At 44.9% G+C, this 18,967-nt stretch overlaps 1 protein-coding gene across 3 annotated transcripts in view; it reads left to right on the top strand.

Annotated features, from left to right (window-relative positions):
- LOC124619889 (lipase member K-like) overlaps positions 1-17,594 on the top strand; it is a 210,857-nt gene extending 193,263 nt beyond the window's left edge. For 2 of the 3 annotated variants that reach the window (XM_047146518.1, XM_047146517.1), the window contains exons 6-7: positions 10,587-10,671; positions 17,324-17,594. In XM_047146518.1, coding sequence (XP_047002474.1) covers positions 10,587-10,671; positions 17,324-17,541 — 303 coding nt within the window. In that variant the 3' untranslated portion in view covers positions 17,542-17,594. Of the gene's footprint in view, positions 1-10,586; positions 10,672-11,484; positions 11,657-17,323 lie in introns of those variants that run through there. The other variant, XM_047146519.1, reaches the window with a different exon arrangement.
- Positions 17,595-18,967: the final 1,373 nt, after the last annotated feature.

Below are 18,967 nucleotides of genomic sequence, written 5' to 3'. Positions count from 1 at the left end.
GAACAGTGGACGTTACATTTCAGATGTGTTACGACCCGTGGCTCTACCCTTCATTCGATCCCTGCGAAACCCTACATTTCAGCAGGATACTGCACGACCGCATGTTGCAGGTCCTGTACGGGCCTTTCTGGATACAGAAAATATTTGACTGCTGCACTGGCTAGCACAGTCTCCACAGCTCTCACCATTTGAAAACGTCTGGTCAATGGTGGCCGAGCAACTGGCTAGTCACAATACGCCAGTCACTGCTCTTGATGAACTGTGGTATCGTGTTGAAGCTGCATGGGCAGCTGTACCTGTACACGCCATCAAAGCTCTGTTTGAGTCAATGCCCAGGCGTATCAAGGCCGTTATTACCGCCAAAGGTAGTTGTTCTGGGTACCGGTTTCTCAGGATCTATGCACCCAAATTGCGTGAAAATGTAATCACATGTCAGTTCTAGTATAATATATTTGTCCAATGAATCCGCATTTCTTCTTCGTGTAGCAATTTTAATGGCCAGTGGTGTATCTGACATGCTTCCTGTCGGAAGATTCAAGTGGCATCCTGAAGACATTTCCGCTGGTAGCTCAGAAGTCCGATGCGCGAGCCGACTTGGCGCCCACAAGCGAGGCAAATATGAGTCTCTCCAGCAGGGGGGTTAGTCATAAGCTTATGACTGAGCGATCCTATTGCAGCTAAGTTATTTAGCCATACTTGGTCATGCATCTTGCTTCCATTTGCAGTCAGTTTCCTCCATTTGCTGCGATCGTCAGCGAGTTCCTCCCATTTGTCACTGTCAATATTAAATGCGCACATATCACACTTGACGCAATCCCTAAAGCGTAGTGAAGGCCTTCCACGAGGTCTCTTTGCTCCTGCTATTTCACTGAGTAATGTGCGCCGGGGCAGACGGGAGTGGTCCATACGATGCAGATGTCCTAACCACCGCAGGCAACGTTGCTTGAGCGTGGCAGTGATACTCTGTTGTTTTGCAGTTTCCAGAACCATGTCATCTGTCACATGGTCCCTCCATGATATACCCAAGATGCTCCGTAAGCACCGCAGGTGGAGGCGTTGAGCTTTCGTTCCTGTTTGGCATACGACGCCCAAGTCTCAGCTCCATACCGGAGAGTACTCAGCACACACGACTGGTACACAAGTATTTTTGTGCAAATGACGATTTCGATCCGTGATGACTTTTCCATTTATTTCCTTGTGTGGTACGCTCTTCTTTGGAATGGATCGAATGGCCCGTTTGATCCCCGAGTAGGCACCACCAATGTCGCCAGCACTGAAACACTCCTGTGTGCCAGTGCAAAGTTGCTCTCAATAGGTATTGATGAAGTTACGGACAGTGCGTTGAATAACTCCCTTTGCTTTGCTTAGCTCCTTGCGTGTAGAACTGCATGGGTTTTTATGCCAGATGACAGTGTCCTGACGCTTAGCCTCAAGGAGAGGTTTGAGGATATCTAAGTTCTCGATGAACCGATCCTGGGATTTTCCTTCCAGATTACCGAACACATTTCCAGCCGTAACGGTAAGAAGCGATTTTATCTTCTGCTAGTCTTCAAAATGGGAGCGGCTGGGCCCCAGGGATCCATTTCTTTTCGTATTTCGTCACTAAATACTTTTACTGCAGCAGTGTTTCTTGTTTGGCAAAGATTAATTTTTGTTTTGCAAGGTGTTCTGGGAGAGTGGAACTTTTTAGTCACAAAGCGCACTTTTTTCGCTACTAGTGCATGATCCGTGTCACAGTCTGCACTAAGGAAGGAACGTGTATGAAGAAAGTAACGCAGCTGTTTCCTTTTAGTTAGAATAAGTCCTAATTGGTACCAATGCTATGAGCGGGGGTGCATCCACGAGACCTTGTGGTTCAGTTTGCCTTTAAAGTATGTATTGGTGGCACACAACCGATATTTTGAACTGAATTCAGGCAACCGTAGACCATTTTCATTCATCTTGCCCACACCGTGTTAGCCTAGGCAGCCAGGCCAGGTGGCAAAATCACTACCAATAAGAGTGCTGAAATCACCAAGGATGCACACACGGTCCCCAGAGTGCTTCGCTTGTACCACATCACTATGTTGTTCATAAAAAACTGATCCTTGGCATCTGCAGCTGAGGTCAGTGTTGGTGCACATACAGGTTTCAGCGACAGTGGTCCACTACTTGTTGTGAAACGCAGAGTCATAATGCGTTCTGAGATCCCAGTCGGGTTTTCGGTACAACACAGCAAGTCACTGCGGACAGCAAAACCGATTCAGCGCTGTCTGAGGCTTGAACCCTCTCTGCCCTTCCAGAAAAAAGTTTAGTTTCTTCCCGTATTGAGCCTTCTTCTGGTAGCCTGGTTTCCTGCAGTGATGTTATAGCATTATTGAGTCTGACTAGCTCTAAGTCAATAGCAGCCGTTTTGCGTAGTTCTTGTGAGCTTCCACAGGCGTCCGGGAAGCGTTGCAGCATAGTGTGGATGTTTCATGTACCGATGCGTAATGAAGTAGCTTTATTTTTAAGTTTTATTTTTGTAGTAGCTGGTGTCGACATTATGGTGACGACTTTTAGCAATGCTGGTGTTCCATACACCCACTGGAGCAATCGGCAGCAGCACGGGCCGGTACCTAACTGACTGGGGGCTGCCCAGCTTGAAGCGGGCGGTGACTGGCCAGTGGACCTACGATGGCACTCCCAATGTCAATAGCGACCCCTGGCACCCGCTCCTACGCCTAGTAGAGCGAGCTTATGACCGGTAACTGCCGCTATCTGTGTTGTTTTCCCATGGGTGGAGTGTCCGCTCCGTGGATGCTGCTGCGCCTGGGACGCAGAATTTAGGTCACGGCTAGCTCGCCCACTATTCGTGCCACCCTCTCCGCCTAGCTGACTGGTTCCACAGGAGCGAAAGGACGCGACGTGCGGAGTCAGGTTGGCTGCAGGCAATTGCCGCTCATTTCCGACTGGACCCTACCTGTGCATAACGGAAGTGCCGATTCCGGGTTTCAATTTGGAGTTGTCACTTTCCTATACGGATGGCATGCCAGTGCTAACGAAGTCCGTATCTCCGAAGACAAGAGATGGGATAAGAGGAAAGAAAGGACGTTGTGAGACACACTTTGTCTGGCTCCTCTGCAGAGGCCCGTCCGGCTTGGGAGGCCCTGCCGGTAGCTACGCTACCCCTGGCACGGCCCTCTGCTTCCCTGAAGCACGCAAAACCATCTCGTCCATGGGCAGCGCTACTCTAAGGTAGTGTCACCTGGCATAATGATCATAAGATAAGAGCGATTACGGCAATGTACAGAGAAATACAGACAATTATTGCTTACTTGATCAGTACATAAGAGGAGATCAGAAAATAAAATTCATAATATTGTTGTGATACTCTCTCCACCATACACTATACTGAAGGCAATGGCTTGCACAGTACATGTTTCGATGTGGTTATATGCTGTTAGCAGATGGCGCAGTACTCTTGGAACAAATTACGGTCTGCCTTTCGACTGGTAACCACACTCCATATTAACATCCACTAGAAGACGTCTGATAATTTGGTCATATACTGTGTGCGTACATCGAGTATAGATTTAAATGTCAGGAAGTTGTTTCTGAAAGTATTTGTATGGAGTGTAGCCTTGTATGGAAGTGAAACGTGGACGATAAATAGCTTACACAAGAAGAGAATAGAAGCTTTCGAAATGTGGTGCTACAGAAGAATGCTTAAGATTAGATGGGTACATCACACGACTAACGAGGAGGTATTGAATAGAATTGGGGAGAAGAGGAGTTTGTGGCACAACTTGACCAGAAGAAGGGATCGGTTGATTGGACATGTTCTGAGACATCGAGGGATCACCAATTTAGTATTGGAGGGCAGCGTGGAGGGTAAAAATCGTAAAGGGAGACCAAGAGATGAATACACTAAGCAGATTCAGAAGGATGTAGGCTGCAATAGGTACTGGGAGATGAAGTAGCATGGAGAGCTTCATCAAAGCAGTCTTACTGCGATATGTGTCCCTGGAAATAAGAAGAAACGTGTAGTTTATGCACGTTGGAGCTGTAGGACATTTCAGTCTCAGTGCTCGAGATACACTGGTTGGTATCTACGACAGCACATGGACAGGTACACGAGTAAGAGTTCCATGGCCTATATCTTCCTCCTACCTCCGTCCTTTGGATTACTATCTCTGAGAGTACCTTAAACAACTGGTTCGTGTAGCAGACCACCGAGCTGCAGAGACTCTTCAGTGACGTTTTATGGACGCTTCTCAAACGACTCGAAACAATCAGGGAATATTCGAACGTCTCAGACAGTCTATGATTCGATGAATGCATTCGTGTTTGGAAGGAAGTGCCTGACATTCGAGGATTTATTATTAGGTTATGTGTTGATGACCTCCAGTCGTCTTTTAAACTGTTATTAAATTAAGGACTTTCGGAGATATGTTTATCTGAACCTTTTTCCCTGTTTTGGTGTAAGGAACCTGCCCCCAAAGTTTGTAAAAGCGTTTTAAAACACCCTATAAACAGAAAAAAATTGATGGTCGAAAATCAGAAATAATGCTACTGAGACCTTTTACGTTTCATCACAGCACCAAAAAGATTTTAAAGAAATGGTTCCACGTTGCACGCAGAGAGTACCAAACACCAGAGAGGTACAGCGTCACTTGTAGCGATCATTTTACAAAATAAATTTCGTCTACATTGTATGACCGGTAAGTGATAGACAGCTGGAAAAAGACGGCGATGCACAGAGTTTATTTAGCTTCCCATCATTTTAGAGCAGAAAATCGTGAACAAATTCCTTGGCCTCCATGCACTTTGGACGTAAATCCACCAGATATTCATTTGTGGGGGCATTTGAAAGTTCACGTGTATGTAGTTCTGGTACAAGGTGTACAGAGTCTTCGTGCCCGTGTTTTGGAATGCTGTGAAACAGTACACAGTTCTCCAGCAATGCGTCAGTGCATCACGGATTCAGTGAAATGAAGGGTTGATGCATGTATCCTTGCTAAAGGAAGGCATTTTGAATATTTCATTTAAATTAGCATTTCGTACTGTGCTGGCACGTGGTTTTTGTGAGAGATTTCCGTGATTAATGTGTTGAAAACTTGTAGAAGAAGAGATCTAACATGAAAATTAAGTGTTTTCCGAGGCATGTCCATACAACATATTTCCCTCCTCTAGACGTGAAGAGTGTTTCGTTAAAGTCTGGTCGTACCTTTGGCTATAACCTGCATATGAAACATATGCTATGTGGCTGGCTAGAGGAGTCTGATCAGCTTGCCAATTTACAATACTCTCATCTACACATATAGTGCAAAACAAAATTAAAGCATCACTGTTTAGAAGGCCGGTAATTGTAAATTTGGCTCGCGGTTGGCTATAGCATTTGTGTCTGACGGTGAGAAAGAGTGGCTCCCTGTGACGTCACCCTCGGACTCGGTGCCGCTTCAGACAGAGAGGTGCCGACACAGCTCAGAAGTTCATGTGACGTGTAAGGCGTGTTAGTGACGTCACTTTGTCACCAGATTTCACCGGAATTCTGCTCGCCGCCATTGCGGATGTGTGACACGGCGGTAAAGCCGTCACACCCCCATTTAGCCACGTTTGAGCCATTTTTTCGACGTCTGTGGGATGGACGTCAGAACCGCGATGGCCAGTGTTGAAATCACGCCGTTACCTTGTGAGTGGGCGTACAAAACCTTTCAAACAGACCGACGTTCAGAGTTGACACGAAGGGTGTCAATGAAACCGCCTGTTTCCTTGGGGCCTCGATTCACACACGTCTCGCTATAAACAATGACTAACCGCAGTGCAATGAACAACACGAAGACGTTCTTGACAAACTCTGATGTTGCTGACACTAGGGAAGCTTCAACACTTTTCTAAGGACATTGTGTGCCTACATACCCATTGAATGTTGTCGCACCCCTTTGGTGGCGGCAGTTTTGCTCTCAGGTTGGAACCACTGGCGATGGTCCAAAACCACTCTACGAATTTTGGACACGATCCGAAGCAGCAAATGGTGCTTATGTTATTAGAACTTGTTTCTCATCCTTATCAGGCATGACCCTGAGGATGAGGGGAGTGCAGCGTTTACACATGTGTCAATGAAACGGCAGAGGGTCTCTGAGATCCCCCAGCTCGGGAAAACGTTGGCTGGCGCCTCCCCACTGTTATTTCAGAAATGAACCTGTACAGAGACGACCTATGAAGTAGTGCCAGGTGTCTACAGCCAGGCAACCCCTTGACGCCGCTCTGATGCCAGTTGCCTACCTGCAGGCGTCTGCTACTCGCATCGCGCTTTCTGTCGGTAGAGGTTCATGTTTAAATTCTTAATGGAAGTGGGCGGGCGGTACAGAGGGTTTCTCGGAACTGGAAGGTCTAAGGCGGACCCTTTCCCGTTTTATTCACGTGTGTGTGAGTGTCGAATCCCCTGTGACAAGGAGGACGTGAAACAGGAAAAGCGTAAGCGCCCTTCGCTGCTTCCAATAACGTCCAGATTTCGTCGAATCGTTTTTAATGGTGTCTAGTAGTTGCAACCTGTACATGAGAGCAAAAGCGGTGGTCACACTAGACTCCAAAGGGGTAACATCACGTTCAAAGGGAACGCAGTCACACAATGCCCTTAGAAACGTGTTGAAACTTCCGGGGTGTCAGGAACGTCAGAGGTTGTCAAGAATGTCTTCGTGCTGCTCATCGCACTACTATCTGTCATTTTCTATAGCGACTTGTGAGGGAATCGACGCCCTAAGAAAATTGGCGGTTTCATTGACGCCCTTCGTGTCGATTCTGAACGGTGGTGTCTGAAACGTTTTGCTCGGCCACTCATAAGGAAACAGCTTGATTTCAACGCTGACCTTCATCGCAGAGACGTCGAAAGAATGGCTGAAATGTGGCTAACTGGGGGTGTGACGGCTTTCTCAACGTGGGTCACGTCCACAGTGGCGGCGAGCAGAATTTCTGTGAAATTTGGTGCCAACGTGACATCATTAACAAGCCTTACACGTCACATGAACTTCTGAGCGGGAGCCTCTTTTCCCACGTGTGTCGGCACCTCGCTGTCTGAAATGTTGCAAAGCCGGAGGGCGACGTCACAGAGAGCCTCGCTTTTACAGAGGAACACACCATTACAGAGGAATGCTGTAGGCAAATTTGAGCCTAATTTCAAACTTCTGCGTCACAGAGGGACACAATTACGTGCTTTCACACAGGTGGTCTTTTCATTGTGTCGCGCAGTGTACGTTGCCGTTAGTTGTGACGCATGCCCTCTGTTGTAGTGGTTAGCTCCACAGCCCCGTGATGTGGGCAAGCATCTCTTATTTAGTATTTATCATTTATGGAACGTTCTCGGAATTTCTTATCTTTGTAATTTTTTTGTGTATTCTGGAATATTTGATGCAGCAAACACCATTCAGGAGTCAGCTCTGTTCTGGCTGTATGTTCGTGTTCACAATAAATATCCCGTCAGTGCTAAGTACTGTACTTCGTTAACGGCACTGCCTTCGGGTTGGGCCTTCACTGTGGTTACGACGTGATGTTATTCGGTGGAGACGCCGGGCACTTCAGAAGGCTCCAATTAGGCAATGTAAAAGCTGTCACCTACATGGACAGCAGCCAGAATAAAACAGTACATCGTCCGTACATTCGGGATTTCAGTGGATACCTAAACAGCAATAAGTCAGCTGCACTTCAAGCATCTATCAGTGTTTCCCAGAGCCGACGGTCAGGATCGGAAGACTGAAACTGAATGGATTCGACGGAATCGCCAAATACAACAGGTGCAAATGTTTACTTTTATTTGGACATCGCAGTTCGGGAATTATCCGAGAACAATGAACAGTAGCTCGATATCTGGAACGAAATCCGGGCCAAACTGAAGAAAAAATTTGGTGACAATCAGCAGGAAGTCCAGTTTGTGGAAGAATGATTGAATAATAAGGCCCAACGGCATGGGAAATGACACGGAAATACATAGAGAAGTTTTACTCAAATAGTTTTCCTGTCTAGGATTTTTCAAGTCAATAAAAAAGTCTGTGCATTCTAGCTGGAATTAACTGAAATGCATTAAAGTATACCCCAATAATTGAAAGAAATGAAAAGCTAATACGTTATAAAATCTTCCTGGACAATATCTTCTCACCTCTACATCCTCTATCAGCCCTTTTCGTACCACATAATCTACAATTTACCTCCACACTGAATATCAACACGTTTCTAGACCTGCTGCGAGCAAAATATCACGTGGAGCACATCGACGTATTCAGCAGTTCATTCTCTGGCTATGCTACCCCACAGTGTAAAATCCTGCTGAGTTGCAGAGTTGCCTTATGGAGCAAGCACTGCAGAACGAATGATGAAGGTGAGATTAGGATTCCAGAGGCTCAATTGGCTTCGAGAATCCGCCGGAAAATGAAAATAAATTAAGAAAGCAAAGGTATGCTTTAGTACTTGTAACTAAAGAAAACGGTTATCACGAAGAGAAATATGCACCTATATACCTATAAAATATGTACATCTATATCTACATCCACATCTGCACTGATACTCCGCAAGCCACCGTACGGTGCGTGGCGGAGGATAATCTGTATCACTACTTGTCATTTCCCCTCCTGTCCCACTAGCAAATAGAGCGGGGGAAAAACGACTGTCCTTACGCCTCCGTGTGAGCCCTAGTTTCTCGTATCTTATCTTCGTGGCCCTTACGCGCATTGTATGTTTCCGGCAGTATAATAGTTCGGCAGACAGCTTCAGATGCCGGATCTCTAAATTTTCTCAATAGTTACGGCAAGTTGAAAAAGAGAGAGGGAGAAGCGATAGGGTAATATGTACGTGCGTATGATAAAACCCTCCTCTCAAAAATACTTCTCTCTCTCATACCTCCTGTGTGTTACCACAGATGGCGTGTAACTGATTTCATTTACTCTAAGATTGCAGTACAGGTGCCTATTTGCTCCCACCGCTCTGAGTGGAATGCATAAGTTCTCATAAAAGTTCAGCAACCTGCAGTTCAGCAACCTGCAGTTACAATCACACTGTTCTCAGATACACGTCCTTATAACCATATTTGCTAATAATGTCTGAACTAACACCGGCCGCGGCAGACAACATGACTGTATTATGAGGCTTCCGAACTAGCTTTATTTTTACAAACCATGGATTAACAATGAAATCTTAACTGACACTGACCACGGCAGACAACAGTCTCTCCTCCGACACTGCCGGACCAGCTCTGCTAGACATTGCTAATTAAGTCTTAACTGACGCCGACTTCAGCAGATAACATGTTCGTCCCCCGAGACCGCCAAACTAGCTCAGATCTTACAGCCGAGCCACTTCGCGCGCCCTCCAGGTTAGGCGCGATTCTAAGATCACCGAAGTGCTTCGTCTGCCTTTTCGTTTTGTAGTCGTTCATTATTCTGCTGGTTACTAATACTTGTGAAATAATGGAATTATTGTTGTAAATATTTAAAAACTGTTCCACTGCATGCTTTATAATATGTTTTTGTTATGTGCATTAATATGGTTCTCTTGTTGGTGCAATCCTATATTTCCTATATTGTTCCTCTTCACATATATGCTGTCAATTATGTTTTACACCGGTGTTACGCAGATGTATATTCTGCTGGGTTACTATGTTTATGCCATAGCCTGTTTCTTTGTTATCATATTCAGTGTAAGGAAATTTGCTCATCTTAAGTTTGATAGTGAAGAATGTTAAAGAAGACATACATTTCTGAATGAAAGCAGGGGAACAGCAGGAAAAGAAAATGAAATATGCTGTCAGTAAACTCGGGCACCTGGTATTCGCCAGTTACCTAAAAATACAAAGAAAATATTGCCGCCTGTGGTTAGTATTCAAAATTCACTCATGCTCATAAATTGAGGATAATGCTGATACATGGGGCAACAGCGCTCTGGTGTTTAATTTTAGCCTGTGTATTAACTATGCTATTTGCGTACCACATACCCTTTGCCTTCCTAATAACATTTTAAGCACCTTACGGTACTGTTTGTAATGGGGTACTGTAGCTTGATTGTGACTACTTCCAACATTTTGATGTAATTCCCAGTTTTCTCTATATGATATCCTTACCCCACTAGTCAGCCACCCAGGCTGCCTTTTATTGCTAGTACCCCGTTTAGTACGTTCTAATGGAAATCAACTTTCAAATAGTATGAGGAATACGTTGAGGAAACCATTATATTTGTCATCTATGTTATTGGCACTATAAACATTCTGCCACTCGTCATCCTTTATCGAGGTTTATAAAACTGTCTACTGCCGTTGTTTTCCCAGATCGTGTCCTCCAGATTCAGTTGCCTCCAGAGTTCATTTCATCTGATGGCGAGCTTTCCGTGTTCTGGAGGGCACTGGAGAGGATGAGATGTGTCATGCGTGCTAATTTCTTGTTAACAGTGACTACCAAATTGTGCGCTTTACGTGGCTATGCCTGTAAAATAAACCCGCTTACATATACCCGTGCCGTCCCTGAGAGCTTCGCTCGTCCCTTGCACTTCAGTACTTGTTCCCCTGCCCTGTATATCTCCTCTTCTGTTTGCATGAAGTGTGTGTACAGTGAATGCGATGTGTGACGACACGCGGTGCATTTCAGAAGCGGCTGCCTGAGATCGTCTCGCACACCAGCTGCGGCCTGCCAACCACCACGTACGCCCACTACCTCCAGAACATCAGGGCCAGTAAGTACCAAATTCCTCAGCAACTTATTCCACCCCTCCTTATCACTAGTTTCTTTTTCTTTTTGTGCTGATGTGTTTTACATAGTAAGATAAAGTTGTCTCGAATAATACGCGATTCAAAGATAAAATGTGATGTTTTTCCCAAACATGTTGAAAACAATAATTTCTCCTTATTGCAACTCTGCCATATGCTAGGGTCTACACTATTCGATAACTGCTACGGGACAGAGACGCTATTGGTCAGGAATTATTACCAGCAATGATGGATAACATGAAACACAGTACATACATAACAAAGGTGGAGTGATATACTTGTAACGAAACATTGTACAGATTTCACCACGTGGTAAAACAGCAAAGGTTGATATCGGACACTGAGTAACGAATATTTTCTCCTCGGGCACGAATGCACTCTTGTTTGAGGGGTAGTTTCGGTATATTGTCCCACACCTCTCTCGAGGGGGTTTTCAGTTCTTGCATTGTTCGGAGAGGGAGTGTTCCTCGATAAATACGACTGCCAAGAGCGTCCCACACATGCTAATAGGGTTTAAGTCCGGGAATATGCAGGGCATTCTACACGTTCAATATCTTCACTTTCCAGTGTGTCCGACATTTCAGAGGTCCTGTCTCAGTGGGCATTGTCTTCCATAAACAAATGGCTACGATTCAGAATTGCAACGGTACGTCGCGCAGAGATAAACATCAGTGTTCGGCCGTTGTGTATAATACCTGTCTATTATACATAGTGCCTAGGTCATGCAGATGGCTTTCATGAACCTTGTGTGGCGTGTAACGTACTCCCCTCTTTATCAGCACAAACTGGTGGCCAGAATCACTTTCCACAATGAAGCGGGATTTGTCGGAGAACATGACTCTGGACCACTGTTGCTGATCCCAACCAACATGCTCCGCGCAACAACCAACTCTTTCTCGACGATGGCGTGGTTCTAGGCACTTCAGTCCGGAATAGAGCTGCTGCTGCAGTCACAGGTTCGAATCCTTCATCGGGCATGGATGTGTGTGATGTCCTTAGGTTAGTTAGGTTTAAGTAGTTCTAAGTCTAAGACACTGATGACCTCAAATATTAAGTCCCACAGTGCTTAGAGCTATTTCAAGCATTTGATGGGTGGTAGAAGTGGGATTCCTGTAACAGGCTTCAGAGGATACAAACAATCCTGGTTTAATCTCCACAAAACAGTTCTGGCAGAGACAAAAGTACAGGTAGCAGTTGCAAGGTCTGCTGCAATCTGCCTAGGAATTAGACATCAGCTCCTATTCGCCACCAGAGCTACGTATCGATCCTGTATCGGTGTGGTGGTTCGCCTACGACCACCGGTATGCTGTCGCGCACCATTTCCACCTTCATCAGGCTGTTTCAATCACAAGCCAACATTTTTGGGAACAGCAGTTACTGTGGTCACAATAGTGACACTTAGACCAGCTCAGAGACGTGCAACTGTTCGTCCACGACAGCAAGCACTCAAGTGATGTCTTTCAGACATGTTGCCACACGGCATGTCGCAGTAATCGCTTCCACGAAAAAGCTTCATTAAACAAAGTGCTCCATGAAATGTCGACTACATTTCCTTTTACTATCATTAGTCCGGTGTTCCGTAGCAGTTGTCGGTCGCGCGGCAGCAACTGGCAGTTGTTTCTTAACAATCTGAATTGTCCTTAGCATTTGTCAAGCGGAGTAACTCATCGATACCAGTACAACAGCAATCGTATCGTGTCGATGGTTATAAGGCACCGTGATGTGCCGGACTGATGTGTCGTCCGCATCGCTATGCACATGTGGGCTAGTGTACGACCCTGCTTTGCTCGCGCGATTAGTTGCAGCGAGGGGAGGGGGTCTTCGCACCCTTATACTGTGGTCCGATAAAACACGCTGATTCAGCTAAATCATTCGCTTAAAATATTTCTGGGACAGTGTAAGATGTCGGACATCTGTTTTCTCGCAGCTGATTTGTTAGAAAGTTCCCAGCAAATGATGCATATTCTCTTTTCCACTGCTATATTAATTACGTATTATCCAATGTAAGCACAGTAATTTTGGTTATTAGTATCTTAGTTCGAAAAGTGACAAATTTGACGGCGTTGCACTGTTCCAAATCCGATTAAAATATTTAGAACTTAGGATTTATGACCTTCCCTGCCTTAGGTTCGGTATCTTGGTTCTGTTTTGTGTGGCCTTTCATTTATATCATATTTTTGACCGATTTTATCATCTTTGCTTGATACTGCAATTGAGCTTTTTGATTTTCGTATTTTACCAACGTCTTTCACCAAAGAGGTCTTGTATTTTTACAACTAAAATTTTTAATTTTCTCTGTGGAGATTCTCTAAAGTGCACTATTGGTTATAAGTGAGTAGTGCTCTACCGGAATACACCTGTCTTAAGAAGTGCTCACGTATTATGTAAGGAGCGATGAAAGAGTTTCCCTTCAAAGGTCGAAAAGTCCAAAATCGGTATACTGGTCACGCAACATCTTCGTGAGCATTGAGACAATCTTCCCACTGACAAACTTGGTTGAAGATCCCCGTTTGGGAAAACACCGTCTCCTGCCACTTGAAGATGTCTGTAATTCCCTGCTGCACATTCTCATCCGATTGTAATCGTCGACCTTTCAAGGCCTTGTCTAAGGAACGGAAGGCCGGCCGGGCTGGCCGAGCACTCCTAGGCGCTACAGTCTGGAACCGCGCGACCGTTGCGGTCGCAGGTTCGAATCCTGCCTCGGGCATGGATGTGTGTGATGTCCTTAGGTTAGTTATGTTTAGGTAGTTCTAAGTTCTAGGTTGCAGTAAGTACTGGGAGATGAAGAAGCTTGCACAGGATAGGGTAGCATGGAGAGCTACATCAAACCAGTCTCAGGACTGAAGACCACAACAACAACAAGTTCTAGGGGACTGATGACCTAAGAAGTTAAGTCCCATAGTGCTCAGAGCCATTTGTACCATTTTTTTCTAAGGTACGGAAGGCGTGATAATCGTATTGTGAGACGCGAGGACTACTGAGACGGTGCTCGATTGTGTCCCACTTGAGTTGGTGTAACGGATAAGCCCGGTCTCCCAGATCGACCGGCGTCTTTGTGTCGATTTGCGACATTCAACATTTCACAGTTGTGATTTTCGAGAGACGGGCCGCCCCCATACACATTGTACGTGTAAGTCTACCTGGGTTTGTCTTTCGGCAGCCAAGAAAAGAATACAGCACCTTGCTCCTGTTTGAAGGCATTTGGTAATAATGTCGCAACTGCTCAGGTTTCCATATTTACCGTAAAGACATTGTAAAGACACGAATATTGCCTCCATGTCGGTGCTTATACAGGGTGGTCCATTGATAGTGACTGGGCCCAATATCACACGAAATAAGCGTCAAACGAAAAAACTACAAAGAATGAAACTCGTCTTGCTTGAAGGGGGAAACCAGATGGCGCTATGGTTGGCCCGCTAGATCGCACTGCCATAGACCAAATAGGAACTCCCATTTTTTATTACATATTCGTGTAGTACGTAAAGAAATATGAATGTTTTAGTTGGACCACTGTTTTCGCTTTGTGATAGATGATGTTCTAATAGTCACAAACATATGGCTCACAACTTTAGACGAGCTCTTGGTAACACCTAGGTTTTTTAAATTAAAATACAGAACGTAGGTACGTTTGAACATTTTATTTCGGTTGATCCAGTCTGATACATGTACCTTTGTGAATTTATCATTTCTGAGAACGCATGCTGTTACAGCGTGATTACCTGTAAATACCATATTAATGCATTAAATGCTCAAAATATGTCCGTCAACCTTAATGCATTTGGCAATACGTGTAACGACATTCCTCTCAACAGCGAGTAGTCCGCTTCCGTAATGTTTGCACATGCATTGACAATGCGCTGACGCATGTTGTCAGGCATTGTCGGTGGATCACGATAGCAAATATCCTTCAACTTTCTCCACAGAAGGAAATACAGGGACGTCAGATCCGGTGAACGTGCGAGCCATGGTACGGTGCTTCGACGACCGATACACGTGTCATGAAATATGCTATTCAATAGCGCTTCAACCGCACGCGAGCTATGTGCCGGACATCCATCAAGTTGGAAGTACATCGCCATTCTGTCATGCAGTGAAACATCTTGTAGTAACATCGGTAGAACATTACGTAGGACCTCGGGCATGGATATGTGTAATGTGATTAGGTTAGTTAGGTTTAAGTAGTTCTAAGTTCTAGGGGGCTAATGACCTCAGATGTTAAGTCCCATAGTGCTCAGAGCAATTTGAATTTTTGGATTACGTAGGAAATCAGCATACATTGCACCATTTAGTTTGCCATAGATAAAATGGGGGCCAATTATCCTTCCTCCCATAATGCCGCACCATACATTAACCCGCCAAGGTCGCTGATGTTCCACTTGTCGCAGCCATCGTGGATTTTCCTTGCACAATAGTGCATATTATGCCGTTACCGCTGATGGCGAATGACGCTTCGTCACTAAATAGAACGCGTGCAAAAAATCTGTCATCGTCCCGTAATTTCTCTTGTGCCCAGTGGCAGAACTGTACACGACGTTCAACGTAATTCCCGTTGCATAGAAATATGGTACGGGTGCAATCGGTGTTGATGTAGCAATCTCAACAGCGACGTTTTTGAGATTCCCGATTCTCGCGCAATTTGTCTGCTACTGATGTGCGGATTAGCCGCGACAGCAGCTAAAACACCTACTTGGGCATCATCATTTGTTGCAGGTCGTGGTTGACGTTTCACATGTGGCTGAACACTTCCTGTTTCCTTAAATAACGTGACTATCCAGCGAACGGTGCGGACACTTGGATGATGTCGTCCAGGATACCGAGCAGCATACATAGCACACGCCCGTTGGGCATTTTGATCACAATAGCCATACAGCAAAACGATATCGACCTTTTCCGCAATTGTTAAACGGTCCATTTTAACACGGGTAATGTATCACGAAGCAAATACCGTCCGCACTGGCGGAATGTTACGTGATACCACGTACTTACACGTTTGTGACTATTACAGTGCCATCTATCACAAAGCTAAAAAAGTGGTCCAAATAAAACATTCATATTTATTTACGCACTACACGAATATTTAATAAAAAAATGGGGGTTCCTATTTTTAAAAAAAACGCAGTTGATATGCATTTGACCTATGGCAGCGCCATCTAGCGGGACAACCATAGCGCCATCTGGTTTCCCCCTGCAAGCTAGACGAGTTTCGTTCTTTGTAGTTTTTTCGTTTGATGCTTATTTCGTGAGATATTTGACTCGGTCACTATCAATGTACCATCCTGTATACTGGAATCGAAGTCGCGCTACGTTGCATATACGCTGGAGCAACGGCCTCGAACAGAAATCCTTTCATCACCTCTTACACGTGTGTATATAGATATATATTCACCAATCTGTCCTGTGTTGAACGCTAGTGTTGTACAATCAGTGCAAGATGTCACTTAATTTATATGTAGCACAGTTAGCTAAAAATAAATGAATATATAAGTTATATGAATGTGTGATGCCTGTTCTTTCTGACGTGTCTGAAAGAACAAACACCAGGCAGAATCCGTAGCTGTGAAATGTATAATAAAAACTGATGGGGGAGGGGGAGAAAGGAAAGGAAAGTGACTCTTGATACAACTGCATCAGGACTGTGTGGCATCAACGGCGACGAGTAAAAAGTGTGCCAGCCCAGGATTCGAACCCTGGCTCTCCTGCTTCCATTTTTTTATTGATCTCATTTTGTTCGTTGTAGGGTTGTATTTGTTCGGGGCGGACGTCCCGTGACGCCTGTTCAAGTTCATCGTCGGTGCATTAACTCAGTTTTTTCTTTTTTTATTTTTGTATTATTACAGAGGGCAGCTAACCCTCTGACCGAACACTTACTTGGCAGTAGCGTTTACCACTTCACTGCCCGGACACAGCATTTATCGCAACTGCTTGGCCTACCTCGGCGTGCCTCTCGGCCGATCCACATTCTTACCTAGTGCCACGTACCTGCAGTCCCTGGGCACGCCCCCATTCACACTACTTGGAGATTACGGCAGGAGGTCGGTCCTAACAGTGCATCCGCCCTGAATACTGTGGAGCCATTGCCCATCGAAGTGAATCACATTCAGTGCAGTTGGACAATCGCGTCCGGCCTCCTGCGGCAATCTCTAAGTAGCCAGCATAGAGGACATTGATAGGGACTGCGGGTAAGTCATGCCAGTTGGGAGCGTGTGTTCGCCGAGACGCGTACCGGGACGGCAAGTCCTGATGCAGCAGATATCATAACTTGCCTTTCCATTTCTTTCTCCCCCCTTCTCCTTCAATTTAAATAAAAAAAAAAATACTTACGCACTTTGTGGTACATACAATTAATGTAGTTAATTAGGTGATGCAGGCTGACAAAGGAGGCCCAGTGTACACGCAGTGAAGTTGAACCGCCTTTGCTTACGTGCCTATTTGTGCGGCTACTGACGGTCGCGTCCTCGCAATGGCAGGTGCAGCTGCGTGTCCCCTTGCTGTGTACTTTGCCTCGTGACGTTGCCCTCGTCTGTAGTTCGCAGTTTTCTTCTTCTTCCCGTCACGTCACATACACACAGTACTCGTAGCGCAGGTGGGATGACACAGTGTCCCTCTTGTCGCCCCCAGAGCGCCTGCAGGCGTTCGACTTTGGCCGGGAGGAGAACCTCAGCAAGTACGGCAGCGAGCGGCCGCCGGCCTACCACGTCGTCAACTCGACGCTGCCCACCGCCTTCTTCCTCGGGACGCGCGACCGGCTGGTCTCCTTTGAGGTACGCAGTGCTGGCGTCCACTGTTACTACTACTATCACATATATTATTATTGTCAAGTGACTTCTACTCAATGATATCTATGACTAGTTACTTACTTCAGTTACTTGTCATAGCGCAGACCCATCAGATACTTCCCCTTGTCAACAAAGACATACTGAAAGGTGGCTACACTGTGCCACTGCGCCAGAGAGTGCGCCAAAGAGTACTATTAAGCCGCCTCCACAGTGCGTGTTGAGAGTTCATAGCAGTCAGTGATTGTCGAGAGTTCATGCAGTGCGTGTTAAGAGATCGTAGAGGACAGTGCTTGTTGAGAGTTCGTGGAGGTCAGTGGTTGTTGAGAGTTCGTAGAGGACAGTGTGTGTTAAGAGCTGGTGGTTGTCGTGAAGTTGGAGTAAGATGTTGTAGTAAAGAGTGTTGTTCCATGTTTTATGCAGTTATTTGATGGGAGAGATAGCAGATGTTATTGTGTGCATTTCGTCAATATATATGAAGGTAAAACTTACAATGCTCTTTTATTAATTGTGTATCTGAAATAATGCGTCACTACAGGTTCAGTCAACAAAGCATCTGGCTTGTGTTCTTGTATTAGAGTGAATTCTGGTTTTCTTACGCAATTACAGTTTTTCTAAATTTCTTTTGTCACGTCAGCATAGTTGGTATTTAAAAAAAATTCTTGTCTTGTTGGAAAAGAACCGTGCCAGATGTGGACGTTGAGTCACACTCCCACATACAGAACAGTTACATTTGTGCTTGGATTTTGTAGGTTTTATAGTTGCTGGGGACTTAATTAATTAACTGTATTTACGAAAATTTTCTTACATTGTTTGTTGCAGTCAGATAGCGTAATAATACTAGTCAGGGCCAACCGATTACGAGACACTGCGTAATCGGACATACAGCTACTAAAAAAACTAAAAATATTTTCAATCATATTTAATTAAGCCCCCATGCACGTGGCGACCGCTGCTTCGGATCGTCCCTTGGATTCTTCTGATTGTGAAAATTGTAGACTGTAGTATTGTTGTAGTAATTTGTAGTTAGTAATTGTAGTCTATTTTGCATGTGTAGATTTGGTAATTGTCATTCTTCTAATGGTATTTTTTTTTTCTCTCAGAATTAAATTTGTTGTCTTGTCAACGGTTTGACAATTTAGTGCAATTATTTCAATTGTTCGATTGATCGTGTTTGAGGGAAACATCTAGTGTGAATAGTGTTGTTGGAGATAAAGAGTCACGGTGTGTAATTTTCGTACAGTGACGAATCTTTCGTATATTTTGTAAATGATTACGCGATCGATGAAAAAGACAAAAATGATGAATAGTGAGAACGAAATTGTTGACATGGCGAACTCGCCAACACAGGACAACTGTATGATGAATAATGGAGTTGAAAATAATTTAATAAGTCGGGAAGACAGTCCGGAACCATTTCAAAATTTTTCTCAATCGGAAAATTCAGAGAATCTGAGATTAACGACAGAAGATTCTGAAATAGTATCGA

The sequence above is a fragment of the Schistocerca americana genome, chromosome 6 (genome assembly GCF_021461395.2).
Source record: "Schistocerca americana isolate TAMUIC-IGC-003095 chromosome 6, iqSchAmer2.1, whole genome shotgun sequence".
Classification (NCBI taxonomy): Eukaryota; Metazoa; Arthropoda; class Insecta; order Orthoptera; family Acrididae; genus Schistocerca; species Schistocerca americana.
The sequence above is the reverse complement of the archived record's forward strand: the minus strand, read 5'-3'. Positions and strand labels throughout refer to the sequence as shown.